This window comes from Lotus japonicus, chromosome 2 (assembly GCF_012489685.1).
Source record: "Lotus japonicus ecotype B-129 chromosome 2, LjGifu_v1.2".
NCBI classification, from domain to species: Eukaryota; Viridiplantae; Streptophyta; class Magnoliopsida; order Fabales; family Fabaceae; genus Lotus; species Lotus japonicus.
In genome coordinates, this window is record NC_080042.1 from 91,624,921 (window position 1) to 91,652,238 (window position 27,318).

Sequence of the window (27,318 nt, forward strand, 5' to 3'; positions counted from 1 at the left end):
CCGCAAATTATGAAGGAATAGATTGAAGTATTAGGTGATCTTCCCCATAAGTGAAGAATAATTTGTAACTTTAATCATTTTGTTTTTTGTTTGTTTTAGATACAAAGTCGGCAGTTATGAGACTAATCCGATCGAGGTTCTGAGATCACATTAGGTGCGTAAATATTTTCCGACAAATAATTCTACATACACACGCTCAAGAATTGAATCCTCGCTTAGATGCCTTAGAAGCTCAACAATCTATCAGTATTGTAACTTTAATTAATGGAGTAGTGTTACAAAGTGTGACAAAGAAGGAGTGAAGGCACCAAAGGAAAAGGAGAAAAGGAAGAGAAGAAAAGGAAATTTGAAAGAGTGCTTGCAATGGCATCACGCAATTTGTCTTTCCTTAGGTCCCACCAAGATGTATGTCTCCCTTCTTCCCGTTTTAAATTTCTAATTGTTCTTTTCATGCTGATATTTGCAGCCCTGCACGGCAAATATGACTTTCTTTCTTTCTCTAGAATACCTACATGGTTTTCTCAACCCTCTTAATCAAGAGACAACCCATCTTTATCTTCATCTGTGCTTTGTTTTGTTTGTTCATATTTGTTTCATAACATAATATTGGTGCTTAATCAGGCTTAACAACCCGTTTGACTTGCTCACTGCCTTTCCTACAAGTTACATTATCCTACACCATAAGATGAACTTTTATAAATATTGAGTTGTGTCTCAATCAATTGAGAAGTACTAACCATATTTTAGAATAGGAATGACATAATAATTTTCATAAAAGATAAAGGATCAGAGGCCCAACACATCAGCATGAAATAAAAAATTTCTACCAGCATGTCATCAAAAATTATAATAGATATTGGGCCGTATGTGTCTGGAAAAAAAATGATATTTAAGGTTGAATAAAAAATTGACTTTGTTTTAAGAGTTTTTTGAACCAGCTATGTTTGACCAAAAAAGCAGTGATTAATTCATGTTTATGTACAAATATAAAATTTGCTTTTCACATTAAAAAACTACTAGAAATAATTGATTATTTCAAAAGCTTAAAGAAATAATCAAATTTCTATTTTTTTCTCAAATTCTGCTTTTTATCATGGGGATGTTTATGTACAAATATAAAAATTCCCCCGTATCTCACAACTCTCAATGGGGCAGACTGTGGAGCAGTTTCTAATTCCGTGATTATAGAGGGTACCTAGCAATAGGAATTATAACTCTAGTCCCTACTCATCATGGCCCAATGGTTTAAGGCTCACACTTTAACCCACACCAATCAATTTTCAGATACTCAGACCCAAATAAAAGTGGATCGCTTAAATAACAAGTCTATTTCCTTCCTATTACACACAAAAAATAAAGGGTTTAATTGAAAAGGGGAGTCAAACAAGCATTTCCCCATCACTCATTTGTCATTCAGCCTATAATACCCGATTGGAGCATTAGTTGGAAGGCTGGTACGTTCCCCAGCTTAGGAAACAATAGCAACACAAAAAAACACAAACATGATTTTATCAAACAAAATGAGGGAGCTATATTCTGTCACTTTGTCATGATGCATTAAACGATACAACATTTTGATTTATGTTTCTCTTCAGAAGCTAAAGTCAATCAAGAAACTTCGCCTCATAACTCCTCTACATGCTGCTCAAGGGAAGATAAGTACCTGTCTACAGTGTTTAGAGTATCTTGATCAACTTCAGCAGTTACAACCAATTTCGGTGAAGAATAATCCAATTCTTCTGCTGAAGTGGATTCGCTTTTAGCAATTTCATTCTCAGGTGTTTCATGGTCTAGAATTTCTATTGAGCCAGAGTCCACTTCCAAATTGAAGAGTTGGGACTTCATCTCCAAGCAAGAGTTCAAATCCTCCTCACTCCTGGCTTTGTTGATTTTATCAATAAGATCACTTATAGCAGATAACCTTTCATCACTACAACTTTTTGGCCTTTTAGAAACTTCACTAGGTTCTTCATCAATTGGTTTATTGATGTCATCATCCACTGCAAACTTCTCAAGCCTGTGTAATCCCTTATCTACAAATTGTTGTATTCTCATTCTCAGACTATCACTTCTGAAAGAGTTTGATCTTAGGTGTAATTTCAACCCCGTGGTCATCATCTCATTGTTGTTTTCCATGGAAGTAGTAGGAGACTCTGATGCAGAAGTCATATTGTTTTCCACAGATTTCACAGACAACACTTCTTCCAGTAGTTCTACATTTTGCATGTAACGGTCAAAAGTTTCATTTTCCACGTCAATATTTCGCTCCTTGTATTCCTTTAACTTGGAAAGTCGCCATTCATTTATAGTTGCAGCATCCTGTGATGAGACGAAATGATATCACAACTACATGTGATGTTTCCCCAGAACAAATTATACACTCAAACAAAGCATTAAGAAATGTGTGTGATTACCTTTATTGTCAGTGGCTTCTTTGAACGAAGTGAAATGTTCAAATTATTGAACTGCGCAAAATTGTTGGAAAGTTGTCGGAGTGATGCAACTCTACTTGCAGTTCTGAAATAAATAACAAAAAATTGTCTGCTCAAGAGGGAAAATATTAAGAATATGATAAAGATGCTTACAACTTAGAAGTTGTAGGTGAAGCCATGAAGTCACTGTAAATGAGAAAGTAGAAGAGGAAGTTCAAAAAAACTATGCTTTAAGAAAGGATAAAATGCAAAAGAGCAAGATGAGTAAGACGTTTGACAGAGATAAGACATGCATCAAGAGAAATTTCAAAGTAATAATAGATATATGCCTCTAAAGCCTACAACTGCTTCAATACAATTTGAGTAAGCTAATTTGTAGTTTTGAAACTTTCGCACAATAGAGAGCATCTAGTAATTCATGCCATAATTCATGTAATGTAAAATAAAAAGGAACTCTAGCAGTCACTACGGAGTCCAGCCATATTTCCAGCAGGGATAATAATAAAGCTACTCCCCAGGAAATAAAGAGCTTTGCCTCTTTATTTTTACCAAATAAACACTTTGCTTGCTCTTTCTTGTTTAATCCTGACAAGTTTGAGAATGTAAAAAAATATAAAATGTATAAGCTCAAAATTTGGGGTGGTTCTCCCCATAACTAACGCTGATTGAGATGTCTCTAAGGATTGCTGATCAAGTGGAGCACCAAAAGAAGATGGCAGCTTGTCCGGCAAAGTTGAATTCGTCTTCACTGCATTCACCACAAGACACGAAAACGTGGGGCCGGGGTGTCCCGTAAAATTCTGTGAGCATCTTTACAATGTGTTAAATTCAAGACAAATAACAGAAATTTATACAGTTCTTCACAGCCTTGCCATCAGAAGCATATATTTCTGTTACTTCTGTCTAATTTTGCCTTCTTAATGAGTAAAAAAGTTTGCATTTAGGATAACACTAGTTAGTAGCATTCGCATAAACCAAGTAAATAACTAAATAAAAATCTCCAAAAAATATCTGTTGATAGGGAACTGCATGAACAGTACTCGTGAACAGTAGCAGTTAGGAAGTTATTATTATTTAATTTATTAGTTGGGTAATTTTATGATTAAAGCAGTTAGGTAACTGCTATGGTTTGAATTTAAATCATATAGGAGTGGTTATAAATAGGAGTTATGTAAGATAGTTGGGATTATTCAGAAGTTGTGTGTTATGGTGGGAGAGGTCTGGACTCTCAAATTCCAGAATTAGGAGAGGCTGGCTCTTGAAAACCAGAGTTGTATAATTATTCTATCATAATAATTCGGTTCCTATCATCTGTACACTTAGTCAAGTTTAAAAATATAAGCAAAGCATTTTAGAATGGCTGTATAGCACAACATCATCCCATTCTAATATTACCCAACAACCTCTTCAACAATAATACAAGTACAACGGAACCGATATTTTGAACAGCAGAAAATAGAAACCAAATTTATTATTTCGTTGATATGAAAATGTAATACTTAAAAGTTATCTTCAGGGAAAATTTTATTTCAATCACAATTTCCCCTCAATAACAAAAAGTAGGACCTCCCCAGAAGCAGCTATGGAAAATGAAAAAGAAAATAAACATATCATTCAGTCAGTACGGGGATAACATGCTTTTTACTGGATATTCAATTCAAGTCTTCCTTTAACACAAACCAAACAGTGCCACTCTTAATTTTTCTTGACTAACTGGACCAAAGTGCTTCACTTTAACAGGAAAAATCTGTCCCTGTGCAGAAGTATAGAGGGCTTCAATTTATAATGGGAATCAAAAATCAAACTCAGTAGCGATAGTGTTTTGGTAGAATAGAATATTTCTAGCAAAGGTCATCAATATCTCATACCAAATATAGCTTGTTTTTAAACTACCTATTTGGAGCACATGTAATGTAATATCCTTAAAGGCCATCACTATGAACATTATCCTTTAAACAAGCAAAATTTTTCCAACACTTCACTGTCCAAAGTATCTCCATGTAAAACGAAAAATATGTAGTAAACGTATTTATACCACTCAACTAAAAATTTCACGAGTGGAGAAAATTTGATAAATATCTAGCTGGGGCAGTTGAAGTTGCAAATTAAAGCTATGTTTGAAGCTGGGATATTCGAAGACTAAGCTGATCCTAATAAGCACTCTTCTCACATAGCTTATGAGTTATGAGCAAACTCTACTTCTCACACACTTGTGTGTTTCCTAGTGATTGGAGTTTCTTACATCTTTAAGTATATAGCCAAAGCATGAGATAATAAAATGTAATTATCAAACCAAGAAGCATAGAGCAAACCTAAAGATCCAAAGTAAAATGCAATACAAGAGAGTGGTTTAAAAGAATGTTAAGAAAGCAATCAAAGCATAGTGTTTGAAATAATAGCATACCATGAATATGACATGGATTTTCATTTCTTGAACAGCACCTCTTGCATTGTTCATAAGGACACCTGCAATATAGATTAACCTCATCAAAACACCACAGAAAGAAACAAATGTAATATATTCATAGGCATAATTCGAACATGCGAAAATTTCTGAATTCGAGAAAAAAAAGAGAGGAATGAATGACCTAGAGCGAGCAACGTTGCCACACTGTTTGCACTTTGGCTTGTTTAGTCCACGTTGGGATTTTGGAGGGTTTAAAGCCATAGCGGTGGCTTGGGTTAGATCCTTCGTGTTGTTCGGCGCCGCCATAACCGCCACCACTCAGACGGAGATTTCACCTGAATCCACAACTGCCACCGGAGAATGAAGACGGAGAAGGAAGAAGAACATATAGGGTTTTATTTCTTCAAAAAAAATTCTGCGTTTTTTTGTCATTGTCTTTTTTTTATATTTTAAATTTATTGTGCGATGAGGCCCGGCCCATTCTAAGTGCATTTTTTTGGCTGGTTTCTTTATCCGGACAAAAACTATTACAACCATTGGGAAATATTTTTTGTGCAGCCCATTGTATTATTTTCACACAATTTCTTTTGAAATAGAAAACTTTAAACAACTTGGTGTGTATAAATTAATTCACTCATCATATGGGTGAGAAACAATGCCAATAGGAGGATGATCATAAATCACCAAGCCTCTAGTGTCTCTCGCCCAGCTTTTAGTCTGTAAATTTGTCATTGTATTCCCTTCTCGCAACTTTTAAAGCAAAAACAATTGTCAATCCAGCGCAAGAAGCGTGCAGATTGAATTGATGATAGTCGCATATTGATCAAATATAGGGACACGCACCTTTATGAGGCAAATAAATAATGTTGAATTAGTATAACATATTTGTAACCCATGTGAAACCGCAAGAAGCTTTATGATTTATGATACTATATTTAAGCCAGAGTAAACCAAGAAGCCAAGCGTCAATATCATTTTGAATAACACCTCCAAAACCAACCCTACCTAGTACCTAGGTTCTTGAAGGAGCTGTCATCCTTATAACTTATTGAAGGTCACACAACCTTGTGGAGGAGCCTTCCAAAAGACCCGACGTGGCCACAACGATCTCTGCACAACCCATTGCGATCAAGAACATTAGAACAAGTCTCACGACAACAATTAGTGTTATTTTTAAATTAACTTTTTTTTTATATTCACTTAATTAAAACCTCTCTATACCTATTTTCCTTTTCCTATGACATATTGATCACATCTCTCATTTTCTCATTAAATTCAATTTTTATATGAGTATAAATGTGTTTTAAAAATTATGAATGTACAACACTTTTAGTTTCCCTCAATAAATATCTATGATATAGTTAGTCGACTTGTGTAGGTTTTAGAGTGGGATCCATGCATCATGCCTATGACAACGACAGCTCGACTAAAGTAGCATCTCTTGTTGGGAAAATATCCATGATACTTTACGAACTTTCTAATTTAGATATTAATTACATGAGTTCGAGTATATGCTAATTGAAGCATCTCCACAAAATGTAAAGTTTGTGTAGACGTTTAGCTAGCAGAGAACCACAAGCAAATAGAAACAGTGCTTGCAAAATTAGTGGAGAAAGAGTGGGGAGCTTTGACCTGTTTCTTAATGAGACCTGTGGACATAACTTTACATTAAGTAAGTGAGTCGGTTTAGTGTTTAACGCTTCATCTCTTAAATAAATAGTTAAGTGTTAAATTTTTAATTTTTGTGAATGAAAAAAATTTATTTATCAATATCTTACCACTTAATGTGTAGATAATAAAAAAATAATTATTTTCAAGACCACTGGTTGTAACTAGGGGTGTTCAAAAACTGGATATGGTTAAAACCAAACCATATCCACTTTAAAACCAGTTTTACAATTTGGATTTTTTAACCGATCCAGTTTTGATATCTTAAACCGGTTATAAAACCGGTTTTTAATCTGGATCCGGATTTAACCGGATTTTACCATTTTAAAACCGATTATGTTTAAAACCGGTTTTAAACCAGTTTTAAAATCCGGATTTAGTTCAGAAATCAGTTTTTAAAACTGGATTTGATTGAAAAACCGGATTTATAACCGGATTTTAAAATTGGATTTGGTTCAAACCGGATTTTAAAACTGGATTTTGAAACTATAATTGGTCATTTCATTTTTCTAATATGATATACGGTCAAATTTGTCTAAGATGATGGACTAAAAAACGTGAATATAACTTTTATGAGTTTCCCGTAACACGAAGAATATGATGAACATACACCAAATGAAATTAGGATGAACATAAAAATAAAGAAAAACCGGTTGGAATTTTGGGTGGCGGCGGCGAGATTTTTGGGCGGCGGCGAGTTGGATTGGAATTGGGAATTAGGGTTCTTTCATGGCTGAAACATGGAATTGAATTTGGGTTTTGGAAATTGGAAGTAAAACCGGTTATGAATTAGGAATATGAATAATGGAATATTGAATTTTTAAAAATATTGACTTTGGTTTTGGATATGGTAATCCGGTTTTTTAACCAAATTTAAAAACTGGATATCCATATTGGTATCCACTTTAAAAACTGGATAAATTAAAACCGGTTTTATATGAAACCGGATTTTCTGGATATGGTTATGGTTTGGTTATGGATTGGTTATTGAAACCAGATTTTTTAAACACCCCTGGTTGTAACAATATTTTCATTAACAATGAAAAATGATCCGTCGACATTGATGACTCATGCAAGTTAGATTCTCCTTAAAAAGAAAGAGATTGCAAAAAAAGGACTCATGTTAAGAAAGAGTCAAACCCCACATCACGTGTCTTCTCAACTAAAAACACAAAGATGCATCCCCCAGACCATGTCATTTCCACGTGAACAAATAGAATTTTTTGGTTACAAGAGGAAATAAAACCAATAGAATTTTAATTGCATTATTTACAAAAGAAATATTTAATTTACAAATTTCATTCATTTTACAACTCTATTTTTTAATTTTTTGAGTGAAGCTTTTACAAATTAATTTGACTAAATCATTGTAAAGATTCTTTCGTTCAAACCCCGCCAACCAAAATAATTAATTAATTTGTCAGCTATTCATGTTTAAATCCAACATTTGCTACGTAGGTGTGCACCATTTGTCAAGTTCCAAATTTCCTCCACAAAATTGTAAAGTGCTAGGCAGGTACATGGGCACATAAACATTCTCATCGACAACATACCAATAAATAATAATTTAGTTTATTTGGCAGATATGACACCTCACCAAAGACTTTGGATGCTATCTTGAGCATATAAGATTATAAGGGGACGTCGACAAGATTAAGATTCTATTTCAACCTACGTATCAATAAATGGTTTTGTTAAATTAGGAAGTAGAAACAGAATGAAAAGTTGAACTTTTTTCTTCAGAATTGGGTTGCTTCAAACACGAACCTGATAGAACGGTCCAAGAATATAATAATGAAAGCAAAGACTTGGTAGAGGCTAGAGCCAGATATTCTCCCAACCAAAGTAAACCTCAACATTTCTTGTCTTTAGCAAATTAAACAAGAACCAAGAAAAATATTGAAATTATGAGATATTTTCATCTCTCATAAAAATATCCTTGAGGTCTAAGATATTTTCCAAAGGAAAATGATTTTTTGAACCCAGACACAATACCACACATTCAATTAATATTCAATTAATATACGCAGAATCTTCAAAGTAAATAAAAAACAGGAAACAATATTTTATGGCAGTTTCAAACCTTGGCGGGTACCGCCACAAAGTTGCATATTTATTTTAGCACAAACATGTATGTCACAATATCACGAACTCCTAGATTTTAAATATCTAACTTGTTTCTTTAACTTTCATATTCAAATAATACATGAGTTCATGTGTAGAATTACTAGATTTTGAAAAGCAAAAACGTCATCAAGAAGGTCTAGTATAATTAATAGATAGCTAAGATTCTTAAATATTTTGTTGAGGTTTAATCCTTTATTAGTTAATAGTATGTATGGAGGAAAGTTTGCTAAAAATACAGGAAATAGATCCTCTCCCGCAGATCCGTCTCCACCATCCCTCCAGCAAAATCTCATCCATTGATTTATATATTTAAGGGCTATAATTAACTTAATGTGAGAGATCAACTTGTTACTTTATTCTCTCATTCACCATTTTACATTGCTGAAAATGCATCCACTGGAGAGGATTCGGATCCAAAAATACATACATGTTCACAAGATACAAGACAATTCTAGGGTAAATGGTCACTTTGGTCCTCGAAAGTGTTCACCGACTTCACATTTGTCCCTAAATGAATTTTATTCATCTCGCGGTCCTTAAACGTGGCAAACGTCATTCATATTAATCCTTCTGTTAGAAAAAACTTAACAGACGTTACCTATTTCCTTTTTTTAAGCTGAAAAATTATTAAATCAAACTAAAATAACAAATTTACTAAATGTTCAATTAAATAAAACACAAAAAAACCTAACCACCAGCCATCACCATTGTTCTTCATCTTCTTCATCATCTTCACCAATCCTTCCATCACAACCCAATCCCCCACTGCAAAGTCCATCCCCCACCCCCACCGAAATCCATTTCTTTCTACCCTAATGAGATTTCCAAACCCACATATCTGAGTAGAGATTTCCAAACCCATTGAAAAGCTTCAATCTTTTCCTCTTTTGGTTTAAAGTTTCAATCAAACCTTTTTCTTCACCTGAAACTGAACTTTTGAGAACTGGGTGGTCGAAAATTGGGGTTTTGAGGAATGTGTTGTTGAAAGTTTGGGTTTTGAGAAATGGGTTGTTGAAAGTTTGGGTTTTGAGGAGTGTGTGGCAGCGGTGGTGATGGTTGTTGTTGATTCCGCGCCTGCTCTGATCATTGTAAGTTGCTGCGTGTGGATATTTCTGTTTCATGTTGAGCCCTTCCATGTGAATCAAGCAAGCAATTAAAGGATGCTACCATGTTTATAGATCTATGTCTATTTAGTTACTTGAGAGCCAATTAAAATTAGCTTTTATTTTCAGGGTAGGATGGAGCGGCATGAATTTGGTAGAGGGCTAGCATCCCATGGTGCATCAAAATCACATCAAAGGCTTGGTTCTAAAGGTCAAAGGGATTGTATGGTTAATTGAGACTAGCATCCCTTGTAAACAGGGAGAATATTGAGCTGTGATGGGGTTTGATGGTGATTGAAGCATTGATGAAGAAGATGAAGAAAAAAGAAGAAGTAAGAAGAAGAAGATGAGAAGAGGAGATTAGGATTTTGTGTTTTTTATTTTTAATTGAGTTTTTTTTATTTAATCAAATTTTTAGTTAATTTTTTTAAATTTAAATGATTTCCACGTAGGTAAAAAAATGAATTTGTTAACGTCTGTTATACTTTTTTTAACGGAAGGATTAAAGTGGCGGACGTTTAACACTTTGGGGGACTGCGAGATGGATAAAATTCATTCAGGGACGAATGTGAAATTAGTAGACACTTTTGAGAACCAAAGTGACCATTTACCCACAATTCTATGGTGGGAACATGTTACAAACTAGTTCACATATTTCTAACCACTTTTTCTATACACATTTTTCTCCTCTCTTTCTCTTTCTCTTGTAAAGCAAATCTAGCACAACTAGTGTCGATAAAACACTGTCAAATAGGTTAGATTTTTTGCATTTTTCCACTTTTCAACATGGACCTACCAAGACTTTCAAAAAAAAAAAACATGGACCTACCAAGGTTGTCAACTTCAATTCCCAAACCCAAACTAGATCTTCTTTCCAATAAATAAACCCGAATCATCTTCAGCAATTCCTACAAATCATTATTCTACCTCCATCTTCTACTGCAAACAGAAAAACAGAAGGAAAAAAAATGGCTCTAATACTTCCTTCTTCATTTTCTTTAGTTAATAACAAAGAAACCAAAGTCCTCCTAGCTTTTGATGATGTTTCTTCCAAGGTTTTAGTATTTCCAAAAGTGCAACCATCTCTTAGTCTCCGAGCAAAGAGTTCCATGATGGCAGAAGCACCCATCACACTGGAGAAAATTCATGCCCCATTGGCTGTTCATGGCCTCAGTGATTCAAAGAGTGTACCATCGTTTGTGATGCTGCCACTAGACACAGTGACAGTAGGAGGAACTTTGAATAAGCCAAGGGTGATGAATGTTAGTTTGATGGCCCTGAAGAGTGCAGGGGTTGAAGGAGTGATGGTGGATGTTTGGTGGGGTTTGGTGGAAAAAGATGGGCCTTTCAAGTACAACTGGGAAGGCTATGCTGAGCTTTTTCAGATGGTGCAAAAGCATGGCTTGAAGCTTCAGGTTGTTATGTCTTTCCATCAATGTGGAGGAAATGTTGGAGACTCCTGCAGGTACCAAATTAAAGACCACTTCTTTTAACTTTTTAATGCCTAGTTTAAGCTGATGTTTGGATCAACTTTTTTGTCTTGCATAATCAATTCTAACACCCATAAGTTACTTATTGCCTGTTTGGATCACTGTTTGTCAGTAAAATTGATTTTGGTGAATTTTAGAATTATTAGCATAACTCAATATTGTATCCTTTTCTGTTTTAGTACCTTGTTATCCTTGAACTCTCCAATGTTATGGAATGTGAGACAGCTAGTAGAAAATCAAATGAGCATAGTTGTTACCTTAAGTATGATGATGATAAATTAATATAATTTCTCAGTGACTAATTTTCTTTTTATTGCATTTTTTAGCATTCCTCTACCCCCTTGGGTGCTGGAAGAAATCAGCGAGAACCCAGATCTGGTTTACACAGACAGATCCGGGAGGAGGAATCCTGAATACATCTCCTTGGGGTGTGATTCAATGCCTGTTCTAAGAGGAAGGACACCCCTTCAGGTGTACTCTGATTACATGAGGAGCTTTCGCGACAGATTCATATATTATTTGGGCAATGTTATCAGTGTAAGTAGTAAATCAACTTGTGCTTCAATCTTGGGTTAGCAAACAGATTATGGAATAAACTCAGGATAAAATTCTCAGATAGTGTCTAGTGTTATTGCATTAAGTGCATTAGCAACCACAAATGTTATCATGTTGATAAAAATTTGGAGGGGTGTCAATAAGATGACTGACTAATTATCAGATCATGGAACAAAAAATAGTCCTTTTTACCTTTGAAATTGAAGTTTCAACTTTCAACCATATCCATTAATATATTGTTATAAGGGGAATGGAAGGAGAACACTTATGATTGATAATAAACTAGCACTTGTGAGATATTAAGTTCTAAGACCAAATTCATTTGCAGGAAGTACAAGTGGGGTTGGGTCCTTGTGGGGAGCTAAGATATCCATCTTATCCAGAAAGTGAAGGAACTTGGAGGTTTCCTGGAATTGGAGAATTCCAGTGCTATGACAAGGTATGAAAAAAAGGCATTAGTTTTTAACATTTTTTGATAAATGGTCCAAAATCATGTTAATGTGACATATGTTTCATTTCAATTAGACCATAGATCTCAATCTTTATGATAACAAGGACACTTCACAGATGGCAGAATTTCAAAATGTCTAGTTACTAATTGCATGTTTGGAAACTCTTGTATTATTGATTCTGAACCCATAATCATTTCTGAACAGAAGCTTCTTTTAGTAGCTTCTATTTCAGAATTAATTCAGATGAACGAGAATTGTAAGTTAGCCCATGAGTGCATGGGCTAAATTCCTGTATTGCTTACTAAATTGTGTTGTTTCTTTGTGATGCAGTATATGAGAGCTTCATTGGAAGCATCAGCTGAGGCCATCGGAAAGAAAGACTGGGGAAGAAGTGGACCCCATGACTCAGGCCAGTACAATCAATTTCCTGAGGATACTGGATTTTTCAAAAAGGAAGGTACATGGAACACTGAATATGGACACTTCTTCCTGAATTGGTACTCCCATAAACTGCTTGGACATGGTGACAAAATCCTTCTTTCTGCTAAAGCAATATTCCAGTTAACTGGGGTTAAACTATCTGCCAAAGTAGCTGGAATTCATTGGCATTACAAAGCAAGGTCACATGCCACTGAACTAACTGCAGGCTACTACAACACAAGGTTTCATGATGGTTACCTACCAATAGCCCAAATGCTTGCAAGACATGGTGCTGTGTTCAATTTTACCTGCATGGAAATGAAGGACAGAGAACAACCTGAACATGCTAATTGCTCCCCGGAAGGATTGGTTCATCAAGTGCAGATGGCAGCCAGAACTGCAGGGGTAGAACTTGCTGGGGAGAATGCATTGGAGAGATATGATGCAGGTGCTTTCGCTCAAGTTTTGTCAACAAGAAACTCTGTTGATGGATTGGGTGCATTTACTTATCTGAGAATGAATAAGAGGTTGTTTGAGGGTGATAACTGGCGGCACTTTGTGGACTTTGTAAGAAGCATGTCTGAGGGTGGTCTGATTGAAAGGCTCCCAGAAGCTGATTCCTTTGGGACAGATCTTTACGTTGGACACATCATCAAAGAAATTGAAAAGAAGAAAAATCAAGAGGCTATTCTTGTCTGAACAGCCATTTCGTGGTCAGCCGTTTATCGCTTAGTGCGAGCATCCGCGATAAAAGGATTAGCCACTGCTGTCAATGGTGGATATACAGTGGTCTCAACCAGAAGAGGCTGCTCTTGTGTGAACACCAATAGCAGCTTGTAGATGGGTCTTTGTGTATAGTTAAGTGTATAAAAGCTCTCGTTATCCGCGAGTTTGAGGGAGGGGCCAAACCAACTTTGTTGATCTAATGTGGACAGTCTTACCTTGGATTTTTGCAAGACGCTGATTCCATGCTTCGAACCTGTATTAAATTTTATAGGGAAGAAAAAAAAAAGAGTAGCAAGAGAAAAGGAGGAAGATAGAATTCTATGGTGTGTATACACAATAAAAATGGCATTTCCTTGCCAAAACCTGAAATTATCAGGAAAATATTACTTATTTGGCATGAGTGTCATTCTGTTTGTTTCAATATATTATGCATTAAACAAGAGCATTTCAAACTTTTCAAGGAGGACATGAGAAAAACTTATTATTCTGTGGTTTTCACCATTCAGTTCCCACTTCCCAACATTCAATCTTTAAGCATTAACAAAGAAAATAATATAATGCAAGAAGATAATGATATATGCTGAGTAAAGGATTGACTATGTTGTGGAGTATCAATAGAAGGAGGAGGTTGAAGACGAAAGTGCTGCTCAAAGAAAGTAGAAGAGAATTGAGAGAGAATTCTAAGCATCTGAATGAAATGAGTATATCATCATTATCTGAGATACTGAAAACAACAGTATACATAGTGTATATACAGAAAGGAGAAGAAGCTTAACAGAAAATTAAACTGTAATAGAAAGCCAGCAAAGCAACAAAAAAGCAACAGCTAGGCAACAAAATCAAAACTCATTCATAATGATCATTAATAATAATTACACCTAATATCCCACTCAAGCTGGAGCGTAATGTTTAACATTCCCATCTTGGAAAACAGGTGAGTGAAAGGAAGAGGATCTAAAGGTTTAGTGAAGAAGTCTCCAACTCCAAGTTGATCAACAGATGAAATTGGAAGGAGGTGAAATACACGACCATGTATCTTCTCACAAACTAAGTAGCAGTCAATATCAATATGTTTGGTACGTTCATGAAATGTATGATTAGCAACATTATGTAGAACCGCTGCCTCTAGCTCTAACTAAAATAAATTAAACTAATTAATATCATTATACAATTAAACTAACAATTATATAATGAAGTAAAACAATAATTAATCATCATATAAACTATAATTTTTAAATCAAGGTTTCTAAACTACTTGATTCTTAATTCTGAAACAGTGCAACTCATAGACCCTCAAACAATTAACAAAAGGTAGAAGTTGATACAAAAGCTGGCATAGATCTGGACTGAAAGGCTCTTGCTCACGGCCACCACCTTCTCCGCCGGGTCGTCACAGCAGCGTCCAACCCTCCGCACGACCTCGTTCTTGTGGTAACAGAAGCTTCCCTTCTCTCTGTCATTTGTTTCAGAGACACTAATTAGTCCCCATAGATGCCGCTGAAGCCTCGTCCGTGCTTCTCCAATAACCGCACAAATGCAACTCTGGCAGAGTCGATGAGTTTGCAACATGGGTTTTGGTAATTCCTTTAGGGTTTTTACATCATGGTTTCAGTTGGATGTTTCAGCTTTGTATGAGTGTGCATGTTAGTCTCTTAATTGTTTATCTTGCGCATTGCGTTATCGCTCGCTGAGGTTTTGCCTCAAATGTTGTAAGTGTCGTTAGACAACCTTTTGGGTATAGAATGTACTTTGAACCTTTGAACAAAAAAAAAGTTTCAATTATATATATTTTTTTGTTCAAGTAACAGGGTAAAAGCTCACAGGAGAATATGAATATTTTACATAAAAATAATTTATGTTAAAAAAAATAAAAATAATATCATATATATTTTTAAATACTTTTAGGAGTAAATATATATATAATTATGGTAGCTGGATAGTGAAAATATCTGGATTGAAAAAACTCACACGAGAATGCATAGTTTATATGAACATACCTTCATGTTAAAACTAATAGAAAAAATAATTTAATATAATTTCAATTATTTTCCTAAGTTTTCTAAAATACTTTTAAGACTACATATATACATAAAAGTATATATAATAATCTTATAATAGAAAAAAGTCATAAAGAGATTAGAAAATTGAGGTTTGCTTGTAATTGTTCCATATTTCACATCTTCCTCGTTGTCTCCTCTTAATCCGCTTAATCTCTTTCTTGATTGTTGTGAGATATTTTGTGAAAGGGAGTGTGATGAACAAAAGATCGTTGAATCTCACCATTTGTGACACACAATCAACATACAAATACAATGACGTACGGTTTATGACTATCACAAAATACGAAATGTTTAAAATCCTAAAACATGTTTCTAAAGGTTTGAGACCCCAAGGAACGTGTTTTATGGTTTTTTTCTTCTTTATATTTTACATTTTGTAACAGTTAAAAACCACATCAAATGCATAGGTTGATTGTGTACGCGCAAATGTTGTGTTCAACCATCATTTTTGTAACCAAAAGATAAGATTTCAAATTTCCTCCACAAAATTGTAGTGGTAGGCCTCAGAGCTCAGCTCAACATCAATACATAAAGTAGCTCTAGCTGAAGGATATTTCTTAGCAAGAATACCAACAAGTTTTCTATCAACCTTGAGTGTCCTTCCTCGTTTCTTCTGATGCTGATGCATTATCACCGACAACATACTATAATTAGTTACTTTAACTTCTTTCTAATAATATATGTATGTATGTCCCCTAAATAATTAGTATATTCGACTTGAAACATAATAAGCAGCTTTGGTTAGTCTTCACAACGGACTCAACAATAACCCTCTCTTTCTTATAAGAATAAAATTAGAAATAACTTCTTTTTTATAACAACCAATTTAGAGTTGGAGGTTTATTACTTTATTAGTTATTTTTTGACATGTAGTAGTAACAATAATTCTTTTTTTAATTAATTTTTCTCTCGCTTTTCACTCTCAAAAGCATTACTATTGCATAAAAATTAAGAAAAGTGGCACGAGCAATTTAAAACAGTTGATATAAGTTGATGATAATTTTAATATTGGTTACTACATTAACTAGTACATTTCTTAAGGATGTAAAGTAGTTATTTGATTCTCATAACAATGAACAAGTATTTTACAAAGTTAAAAAATTGAAAGTTATTTTTAAATATTGAAAACTAAAACAAAAATCAAACAAGCCCTTAGATTTTTTGGTTTAGTTATAAAAATCGAAACTAAGAACTGTTTTTACGAACAATTTCCAAAACAGTTTGTATCAAACATTTATCTAATTCTAAAATTATATAACTTTTTTTTGTTGCAAATAATTATCTCTTATAATTTGATTACATGATTGGTCTAATGTAACTCTAGCTCCAGTACTCAGGTTTATATTCATTTGCTTATTTGTGGGGTAGCCGCAAAAGGTAAATTATGAGCGTATTTCACAAACTGTTAATTATTGCCTATTTGATGAGTACATTCTTTTGATTACTCAAGAAAGAATACTCTAAATACTTCTTAGATCGACAAGATATTTCATGTATCTATTTAGTTTCATAGTTTGATAATTTCCTTAAAAAATCTTCACTTCCTGAATTCAATCTCCTTAACAACTAAGGAAGTTTGTTGGTAGACACACGAGACAAAAAGACTTTCGTTGCTATGTTGAAGATGACGTTTTCAGTGCCACAAAGGATCAATAATGTCGACAAGATTTTTGGTTAATCATATAAACGGCATACATTAGTAACTAATTTTGTCACTACAGATGTCAGCACTGCTTACCCAAAAAAAAAACTACAGATGTCAGCACAATAGCCCTCAGCTAGTCACAAAATATGTTTTAGCGTTTTTACCTCGTGCATTGCACGGCGAATATTGATCTCATTATTTAAGCACGATTAATGAATTAGGCTTAATAGCTCTTTTAGTCCTCACTTATCATAATTTTTCACTTTTGGTCCCTTTAGGAAAAAATTAGCAAAATTAGTCCCTCATATTTACACACTTTTGTAGTTTTCGTCTAAATAGGGATCATTTTTGCAAACAAATAAGCAATGTGGAGGACCAAAAGTGCTAATTTTTTTATTGGGGTCCAAAAGTGCAAAACTGTGATAAGTGAGGGACCAAAATAGCTATTAAGCCTTGAATTAAGATATGAAAAATTGAAAAATGAGCATTCAACCAAACGAAATCACAATGAGTATTACACAACTTGCAAAATTTGACAAAAACTTTATATACATTTAATCCTAAATATTTTTAAAATTATAAAAAATATACTTAAATTAGATTAAAAATTGTTCCCAAGAGTTTGCAATAGTGGTAAAAGCTATGAGCCATAAGGGAAGGATGGGAATGAAGAGTTAGCAAAAATTATTAGTTTTTACATGAACTATTTCTTGTGTAGAATGTTTTTCCCCGTTGAACTTTTTTACCATGTAATCTAATCATAAGTATATAGTACTCATTTAAGAAAAAAGTTTTAAAATTTGACTGAAAATTTGGCCTCAACTACTATTATTTAGTACTCATTTTAAATTTCAAACTCAAATCTCAATTTTTTTTACAATTTTTAATAAAGGAAATTCATTAACTTAAATTGAATATTGACTCATTAATCAATGAGATCATTCTATAAATTATATTTATTTCTTAAAAAATTAAAATAAACCTAATTAATTATTATGAATGAATTTACAAATGATTTAGGGTGGAAAGAAAAGCGTATTCTGTGTCTGAGCAAAATAATTTAAAATCCGAGTGAAAAATTGGATCAAATTACTTTTATTTAGTACCCATTTTAAATTTCAAACTCAAATCGCAAAATTATTTTTTACAATTTTAAAAATAATAAATTAATTAAATAAAATTAAATATTCGCTCCTTAATCTATGAGATCATTCCATTATTTACCTTTTTTTCTAAAAAAGGTAAAAGAAACCCCAATAATTATTATGAAAGGAAAAATCAAAATCTACTCATTAAAACGGAACTGACTCTTTTTTTCATCATTCCACTCCGAAATTTCATGTTGCCCAATTGGAATGTTTTTTTTTCTAAATTGATTATTCATTTCCTTTTTACTTAAAAAACGGATTTGCCTTATTTATACTCATAACTAACTAAATCTGATTTTGTTTAAGAAAGTTGATTATGTGCTGCACTCATTAAATTCAATATTTATTTTCTTTTTTCATTAAAACTAAAGGATTAAGCGTTTACATTTTTTTTTAATATCACACCATAAATTTTGACGCAAGTACTATTATTCACAACCAATTTTCAATTTCAAATTTCAAACTCAAATTTCAATATTAAATTGAATATCCACACCATAATCTATGGAATTATTCTAAATTTTATATTTATTACATAAAAAAGTTAAAGAAACTCCATTAATTATTATTAAAGGAGAAATCAAATTTATTCACTAAAATAGAATTGACATTTTTTAATTTATTTTACCTTGAAATTAAATGTATCCCAATCAAAATGATTTTTTTAAAATTGATTATTCATTTCCTTTTCATTTCTCTTATTTATATTGATCACAAACTAAATCTGATTTTGCATAAGAAAGTTAATATCTACCCATTATATTTATTATTGATTTGCTTATTTTGTTAAAAAAAATGTATCAAGTGTTTTAAAATCTGACTAAAAATTAGGCTCCAATTACTATTATTTAGTACTCAATTAAAATTTCAAACTCAAATCTCAATTTTTGTTTACATTTTATAAAAAAAGAACTCCATTGACTTAAATATAATATTATGATCTAAAAAATTCTATATGACCTAAAAAATATAATATTCACACCATAATCTAAACGCAAAACAGTAAATAACTCAAAGTGCACAAATAAATAAATAAATTACAACATAAAACGACAATCTTTGCTAAGTTGGAAGAAGATGCATCAGCCTTTAATCTAGAAGTAGTTGTCATGAACGGATCTGAACTATCCTGAAATAAGAGTAAAAATTGAAATTCACAATACATAACTATCTATAGTGATAGCATGTGCATATATAATAGGATTTAATTTTATTTTAACTTACATCACTTAATACTAATTATGTAAGCCGCAACTGTTCAACACTGTCATCATCAACCAAAATCTGTGAACACCAAAAGAAAAAAGAGTATAACCAAATTGTAACATGCTAAACATTAAATCAAGCAGCAAGGTCAGTAGATGAAGATTCATGCCTAAAATATAAAGATGTATATGTTTCTTGAGTTATATGTTTCAATATGCTTTGCTCAAAATAAATGTGAATCAAAAAATTCATAAGGCTTACCTCTCCTTCCTCGTATCTCTTCTTTGGTTTTTAATTGTAGAACAAAACTCAACCAAGCCACTCTGGAAAAACAAACAAAAAAATTCAGCAAAATCTAACAGAAAGTAGGAAGAGGGCAAAAACCTCACTTGTTGTATTCACTCTTGAAGAATCTTTCATATAAGCTCACCATCCCAAATTCCAATTCGCAATAATCCCATGGTGATGAGGCCTATGAAATTACAGAATGAAAAGTAAAAAAGCATCACTCCAATCAAAATCATTTCAATAAATCACACACGTTGCAGATCATTTCATAATGTTCATAGAAATGTAACTATACCCTTATGATATGGCAAGAAACTGGTTGAATCAGAAGCAATACCTGAACTTTTTTTGCTTTTTCAACATTTGCTTCTCAATTTCCCAGTCATCACAACAATAGTTATTTCAAAGCTCTTAGATGATGGTTAAATAATTGAATGATAGAGGAGAAGAATTACATAAGAGAGTTTATATAGATGAAAACAATTAGGGTTTATGTTGTTTGCACGTGAAAAAAGGAAGGAGAATATTGTTCCAAAAAGAATATTCAAAATTTGAATTTATAGGTTGTCAAAATTTTAAAATTTGAATCTTGATTTCAAAAACGTACTTTTTGAAAGGTTAGCAAAATCAGTTTTAATCACATAAAAAAAAAGCAAAATACGTATAACAAAAGTGAGAAAGTTTTTGTTTTTAAGCCTTATGTATGAATAAGAATATTAAACATCTATTAATGTGATTTTGAATGATTATTCCATAGGTAGTCAATGATGGGTGATGACTTTTGTTACAGCATTAATGGAGAGTTTAAAAAAATTAAACAACAATTAATAGTATTTTGAATGACTATTCCATAAGTAGTTAATGATGGGTGATGACTTTTGATTCAGGATAAATGGACAGTTAAAAAAAATTAATCAACAATTAATGAGATTTTTTATGATTATTCAATAGATTGTTAATGATAGGCCACAAAACCAAAATTAAGGAGAAATTATCTCACCATAAATTTGTCAGAATCATTTAGAGCTTGACACTTGTCAGCTAATGAGGGAGGGTGGATAAGAGTGAACCTGGGAGTGTCAACTCATCTAAGTGGGTCTCACAGGGTTCTTCTTTTCTATAGTATATAGATTCCATGAGCATAATTAGTGTTACTGAGTAATTAATTCTCTCATGATAAGTGTTTGCTCTAAGTGGTAAACACTTGTCCACAAAATATGATTCATTTTAATGGACACTAATTAAACTCTTAAACTCATAATTAAGAGATGATGTGAACACCCCAAATGATTATATCGACAATATTAAAATTCTATGTGGCTATCAAATATTAAAGAAAGCTATTGCTAAATTAGGAAGTAGAAACATTCAAGAAAAAAACAATAAAAAGTTGAACATTTTATTTCACAATTGGTTGCTCCAAAACACGTAGTCACGTAGAAAGAACGGTCCAAGACTAATAAAGAAAGCAAAGAAAGAGTTCCTACGAGCCACAGATTCTTCCACCCAAAATAAACGTCGACCCTGTCTTATCTTTTGCAAATTAAAAAATAACCAAGAGAATATTAAAATTATGAGATGTTTTCATCCACGAAACCCAGTTTGCTGGAGATGGCAGATAACACACACCGAGTACTAAGATTGTTCACTTGGTAGGGCTATCCTATGCAGAACCACTCAACAGTTATCATTGCAATGAGTTTCCATTTTTAAAGAAAAGTAGAAGAAATGAAGTAGAAAGTTATATGGCAATTCATTTTTCACTGTGGAATAAATAAAAGATATTTCACCTGCCTACAAATTCATTATTAAGAAAATCCGAAATTTGAATAAAGGGTGGACACTTTATAAAATTTCAGCTGTTTTCTTCAGTATTCATTTCAGTGATCAAACTCAATCATTAATTAAGGAAAACTATTGTATTGTTCTCCAAGCTCACCACCTTCCTTAGCAGAGGACTTAGAATTCAAATCTTTTAACTTTTAGCCACTATGATTTCAATTTAGTCTAATGATCTTAAATAGAATCGACATGAGTTTGAATCACACAGATAATTTGAATTCAATGGACAACCAAATAATTACTACAAAAATAAAAATATTAAAATTATAATACAATTTCCTGTCCAAAAAAATCATTCTCTTTCACCTTAACCAACAATGGTTTGTCAGATCATGAGCTAATTACACTCAAGTAAAGTCTAGAGTTCGAGTAGCAAGTCAGATGGCGGGTTTTAACCGCTGCAAATGTTAACCACCATATATTTCTTTCCTTTCCTTAATTCAACGCAATTAACGTGTTGTAACTGGGTGACCGTTAAAAACTAAAGTCGACGTGTTTCTGATTAATTAGATAAGAATGGAAGAGGTGGAAGCACGTAAGCAAGTGTCACACACAGCCAACGAGGTTTGATTTTTTGCACTTTTCCACCTATCAACATGGACCCACTAAGGTAGTCAACTTCAATTCTCAAACCCAAACTAGATCTGCTTTTGTATAAATAAGCACGAATTATCTTAAGCCATTCCAACATTAACATAGTATTATTATTACTCTCCCTCCATCTTCAATCGAAACAGAGATACTACAGAAGAACAATAAAATGGCAATAACACTTCGGTCTGCAATTTCTTTCGTTAGCAACAAAGAAACCAAAGCTTTTGATTACGTTTCTTACAAAGTTGTAAGTTTTCCAAAAATGAAAGCATCATTTCGTCTCCAAGCAAAGAGTTCCATACAAGAAGCACACTTGAGAAACAAGAATTGGGAGGAGGTTCATCATGCCCCATTGGTTATTCATGCTCCATTGGTTGTTCATGAACATAGTGATTCAAAGAGGGTACCTGTATTTGTGATGCTGCCACTAGAGACGGTGACAGTGGGAGGAACTTTGAATAAGCCAAGGGCAATGAATGCTAGTTTGATGGCCTTGAAGAGTGCAGGGGTTGAGGGAGTGATGGTGGATGTTTGGTGGGGTTTGGTGGAAAAAGATGGACCTTTAAACTACAACTGGGAAGGCTATGCTGAGCTTTTTCAGATGGTGCAAAAGCACGGCTTGAAGGTTCAGGTTGTTATGTCTTTCCATCAATGTGGAGGAAATGTTGGAGACTCCTGCAGGTACCAAATTAAAGACCACTTCTTTTAAGTTACTTTAACTTATTAAATATGTTCTGTCATTTTTTTATGCCTTCTTTAATAGCAAGTTTGAATCAATTTCTCTTTCTGCATAGTCAATGATGACACTGAGAAGTTACTTAGCTTCTTCCCATAATCAATTGTAGAAGGGTTTAGAAACATGCACTAATTTTCAGGGACTGATTTTCTTTTTATTGCATTTTTTAGCATTCCTCTACCACCTTGGGTGCTGGAAGAAATCGGCAAGAATCCTGACCTGGTTTACACAGACAGATCAGGGAGAAGAAATCCTGAATACATCTCATTGGGCTGTGATTCAATGCCTGTTCTAAGAGGAAGGTCTCCCCTTCAGGTGTACTCTGATTACATGAGGAGCTTCCGCGACAGCTTCGGAGATTATATGGGCAGTGTTATCAGAGTAAGTAGTACATCTTAATTAAAATTTTGAGATATGTAGCAGCTAGTACTATCGTATTAAGAGCTCGTTTGGATGAGAACCAAAGATCACTTATTGAAGCTTATCTAGTGCATTTATTTAGTAGATAGGCTCCAATAAGTGATCCTTAGTCCTCATCCAAATGGAATCTAAGTACATTAGAAACCATATATGTTTATAAATATTAGGAGGGGTGTCAATAAGATGACTAATGATCAAATCACGGTACAAGTGGAAGGAGGGCACTTATGATTGATAATAAACTAGCACTTGATGCATATGTTGCCAGATATGAAATTCTAAAACCAAATTCATTTGCAGGAAGTTCAAGTGGGATTGGGTCCTTGTGGGGAGCTGAGATATCCATCATATCCAGAAAGTGAAGGAACCTGGAGGTTTCCTGGAATTGGAGAATTCCAGTGCTATGACAAGGTATGGGAGAAGAAGGCATTAATTTTTAACTATTTTTTAAAAATGGTCCAAAATCATGTTAAATTACTTAGGTTTCATTACAATTAGACCCTTGATCTCAATCTTTGTGATAACAAGGACACTTTACACATGACAGAATTTCAAAATATATAGTTACTAAGCGCATGTTTGGAAACCTATCTATAATTGTTTCTGATTTTGAAGCCATAATCAATTCTAGGGAGAAAGTTATGTGAGTAGCTTCTAGGTTTCAGAATTGATTCTGAGAAAGAGAAGCTAGACACAAACATACTATAGAATAATGGATTAAAATAATAGATGATTTGTTTCCTGTGTGCTTACTAAAAGTAATTGTTTCTTTGTCATGCAGTACATGAAAGCTTCCTTGGAAGCATCAGCTGAGGCAATTGGGAAGAAAGATTGGGGAAGAAGTGGTCCCCATGACTCAGGCCAGTACAATCAATTTCCTGAGGATACTGGATTTTTCAAGAGGGAAGGAACATGGAACACTGAATATGGACACTTCTTCCTGGAGTGGTACTCCAATAAACTTCTTGAACATGGTGAGAGTATCCTTGTGGCTGCAAAAGGAATATTTCAAGATTCTGGGGTGAAACTATCTGCCAAAGTAGCTGGAATTCATTGGCATTACAGAGCAAGGTCACATGCAAGTGAACTAAATGCAGGCTACTATAACACAAGGTTTCATGATGGTTACCTACCAATAGCTCAAATGTTTGCAAGACATGGAGTTGTGCTCAATTTCACATGCATGGAAATGAAGGACAGGGAGCAACCTGAACATGCTAATTGCTCCCCCGAAGGATTGGTTCATCAAGTGAAGAATGCAACCACGAGTGCAGGGGCAGAACTTGCGGGAGAGAATGCATTAGAGAGATATGATGCAGGGGCATTTGGTCAAGTTTTGTCAACAAGTAACTCTGGGAGTGGATTGGGTGCATTTACTTATCTAAGAATGAATAAGAGGTTGTTTGAGGGTGATAACTGGCGGCACTTTGCGGGATTCGTAAGAAGCATGTCTGAGGGTGGTCAGAGACAAAGGCTCCCAGTTTCTGATTCCTTTGGGATTAAACTTTATGTTGGACACATCAAAGGAATTGAACAGAAGCAAGATCAAGAGGCTGCTCTTGTGTGAACACATATAGCATATTGTAGATGGGTCTCTGTGTATACTTAAAAGTATAGTAAATTTTATAGGGAAGAGGAAGAAAAATTGAGTAGCGAGAGAAAAGAGGTAGTTAGAATTTTATGGTGTGTATACGCGATAAAAATGATTTTTTCCATGCCAAAACCTGAGATTATCAGGACAATATTACTCCAGAATATTTTTAAGTATGTTTGGATCGGAGTTAGCAAAATTGATTCTACTAAAATTGTGTATGGTAAACTTGAGTTAAAACAATGTGATTTATGTTTGGATACATTTATGAAAATAATAGTTTGTATAAGGTGATGTTATGAATTTCAATTGTAAAACCTCATAATTGATTATGTTTAATGTAGAAGCAACTATTTATTGTGGCAAGTGGATCCAATTCTTGACACATGATATCAATTTTACTGGTATACCCAAACATCATTTCAACTGGTTAGAATTGATTTTAACCAACTATAATTGTTTTAATAGAATTGATTTGCTTCCCGAACATGCTCTAAGTGTTGTTCCAAGGGTGGATTCCCAGTAACTTGTGTATTTGACATAAATGTCATTTTATTTGTTTTAATATATTTGCATAATACATAAAATACAAGATCAAATTAGAGAGAATTATAATCATACTCACCAGGACTTAATGCCCCTTTGATTCCAAGTTACTTTATAAGCTTGACAAAGAAGTTTCATAACCAACCTTCTCCTGAAAAAGAAAAAAGAAAATCGTTTTAAAAAACAAAACATATATAACTAGATCAAAGTTCACTAGTCTCACACGAGAGCTGGATTTGCCACCCCAACCATTAGATTTCACACCCCTAATTTTCGGATTTTCCAGTTCTGAATTATTTCGGAATCTTAGATTCCGAAATTAATTCGTGATTTTTAGTTCAAAATACATCTAACACCACACTTTTGAGTAAAAAACCACACTTTTGAGTAAAAAAGTGCTTCGGAAACCTTATTTCCGAAATATTTCGGAAACTGAGTTTCCGTAAGTGGGGTGACATTTCTAATGATTGGGGTGTCAAATCAAATGATCGTCTCACACTATTTACAATGTTCAAATAACATAAACTGGTCTAAGTTCACTACACAAAACTACATCAGGTCACTTGTAAGTTACAACAAACACTGGAAAAAAAGTAACCCCATCTACAGATCTCAAACGAGTATAAATTGATCAAATTATGCAAAATCAATCAAATCACGAACAAGATCAAACTCTACGGTGACATCAACTAATCAGATAATCACATCACAGACACAAAACTCATCAATCAAATGAAAAAAAAATAGAATCAAACAACAGAATCATCAGAAAAAATATGAATGAAAAGAAAACGAAAATGCAGATGAACCTTGAATGAACAAACAAGGGATACATGGGTTTTCTGAACGAGGATGCAAGGAATGGTGCAACGATGTTCTTAATTAGGGTTTCAAGGATCAAAAGGAGAGTGTGGGGGAAGAAAGGAGGGAACAGAGAATAATGCGCGCGCGGGAATGGAAAGGAGGGAAGAATTTGATGATGGGCAAAGGCGCATGGCTCTATGTGAACTGGGAGCAAGTGTCAATTTGATGCTCTTGAATTAGTAATATTCAACATGTTTGGGTTGGTGATGTCAAACCCACTTTTGAACCTTTTTTTTGGAACTTCAAACCCACTTTATTTCTCAGAAATTGGCAGATTAATTTTTTTTTTGGATAAGCTTGGCAGATCATTTGTGATATTACTATCTATGTTTGTTGTTTTAAGAATGTGCACAAAAAGTAAGATGTCATATAAAACTTGACTAAATCCCTTATTTATTTTTAGCTACATCATTTATTTTTCTTCATTTTTCACAACTAGCTCTCATTAATACCCACTTATTAGCAGATGGAGAATAATGGTGGTTGGCAGGGGCGGATTCAGACATTATATATTGGTGTGGCTGAATATAAAAGATATATTCTTTTAAGTTTATCATTATGCTAAAATAATCACAATGGTTCATTGGCAGACATAACCTTTGATAAGTACTAGGAGGTTTGGATTCGAACCATGTGCCAGGAGGTGATAAAAACACACAAATCAGACTTCCACGAGACCAACTTCACCATATGAATATAAATTGAACATTAATATTATAACCAGTAACAAAAAACATATTTCTAGGTTTATATATTTTAGAAATATTTCTCATAAAATTCGGTGTGGCTATAGCCACACCTAGCCCATACATAGATCCGCCCCTGGTGGTTGGTCAAGAATCAAGATAAAACGGGATAACTGAGGCAAAATTTATTAAATGAGAGTGTAAATGAAAAAAAAAAGGATAAAATGTGTTGAATTTCTAAAATAACAAACATTTTGAGAAAAAAATGAGAAAGAGTGAACCAACAAACAATCTAGAATAGAAGTACCCTTT

The 27,318-nt window shown here is 33.6% G+C and overlaps 3 protein-coding genes and 1 long non-coding RNA gene across 4 annotated transcripts; 2 read left to right on the plus strand and 2 right to left on the minus strand.

Moving 5' to 3' along the window:
* Positions 1-1,493: 1,493 nt before the first annotated feature.
* LOC130740999 (uncharacterized) lies at positions 1,494-5,239 on the minus strand. The gene is made up of 5 exons (XM_057593751.1): positions 5,021-5,239; positions 4,837-4,898; positions 3,093-3,180; positions 2,415-2,517; positions 1,494-2,319 (listed from the first exon to the last, which is right to left on the minus strand). The coding sequence occupies exons 1-5, from the start codon at positions 5,143-5,145 to the stop codon at positions 1,624-1,626; spliced, it is 1,074 nt and encodes a 357-aa protein (XP_057449734.1). The 5' UTR covers positions 5,146-5,239; the 3' UTR covers positions 1,494-1,623.
* Positions 5,240-10,635: 5,396 nt separating this feature from the next.
* Positions 10,636-13,801, plus strand: LOC130741000 (beta-amylase 3, chloroplastic-like). The gene is made up of 4 exons (XM_057593752.1): positions 10,636-11,202; positions 11,554-11,764; positions 12,111-12,221; positions 12,565-13,801. The coding sequence occupies exons 1-4, from the start codon at positions 10,706-10,708 to the stop codon at positions 13,351-13,353; spliced, it is 1,608 nt and encodes a 535-aa protein (XP_057449735.1). The 5' UTR covers positions 10,636-10,705; the 3' UTR covers positions 13,354-13,801.
* Positions 13,802-19,336: 5,535 nt separating this feature from the next.
* On the minus strand, positions 19,337-26,745 carry LOC130741002 (uncharacterized). The gene is made up of 5 exons (XR_009020296.1): positions 26,266-26,745; positions 25,536-25,607; positions 19,701-19,911; positions 19,458-19,517; positions 19,337-19,362 (listed from the first exon to the last, which is right to left on the minus strand). It is a non-coding gene; the product is annotated as an uncharacterized LOC130741002 (long non-coding RNA).
* Positions 22,256-25,199, plus strand: LOC130741001 (beta-amylase 3, chloroplastic-like). The gene is made up of 4 exons (XM_057593753.1): positions 22,256-22,844; positions 23,070-23,280; positions 23,620-23,730; positions 24,101-25,199. The coding sequence occupies exons 1-4, from the start codon at positions 22,330-22,332 to the stop codon at positions 24,884-24,886; spliced, it is 1,623 nt and encodes a 540-aa protein (XP_057449736.1). The 5' UTR covers positions 22,256-22,329; the 3' UTR covers positions 24,887-25,199.
* Positions 26,746-27,318: the final 573 nt, after the last annotated feature.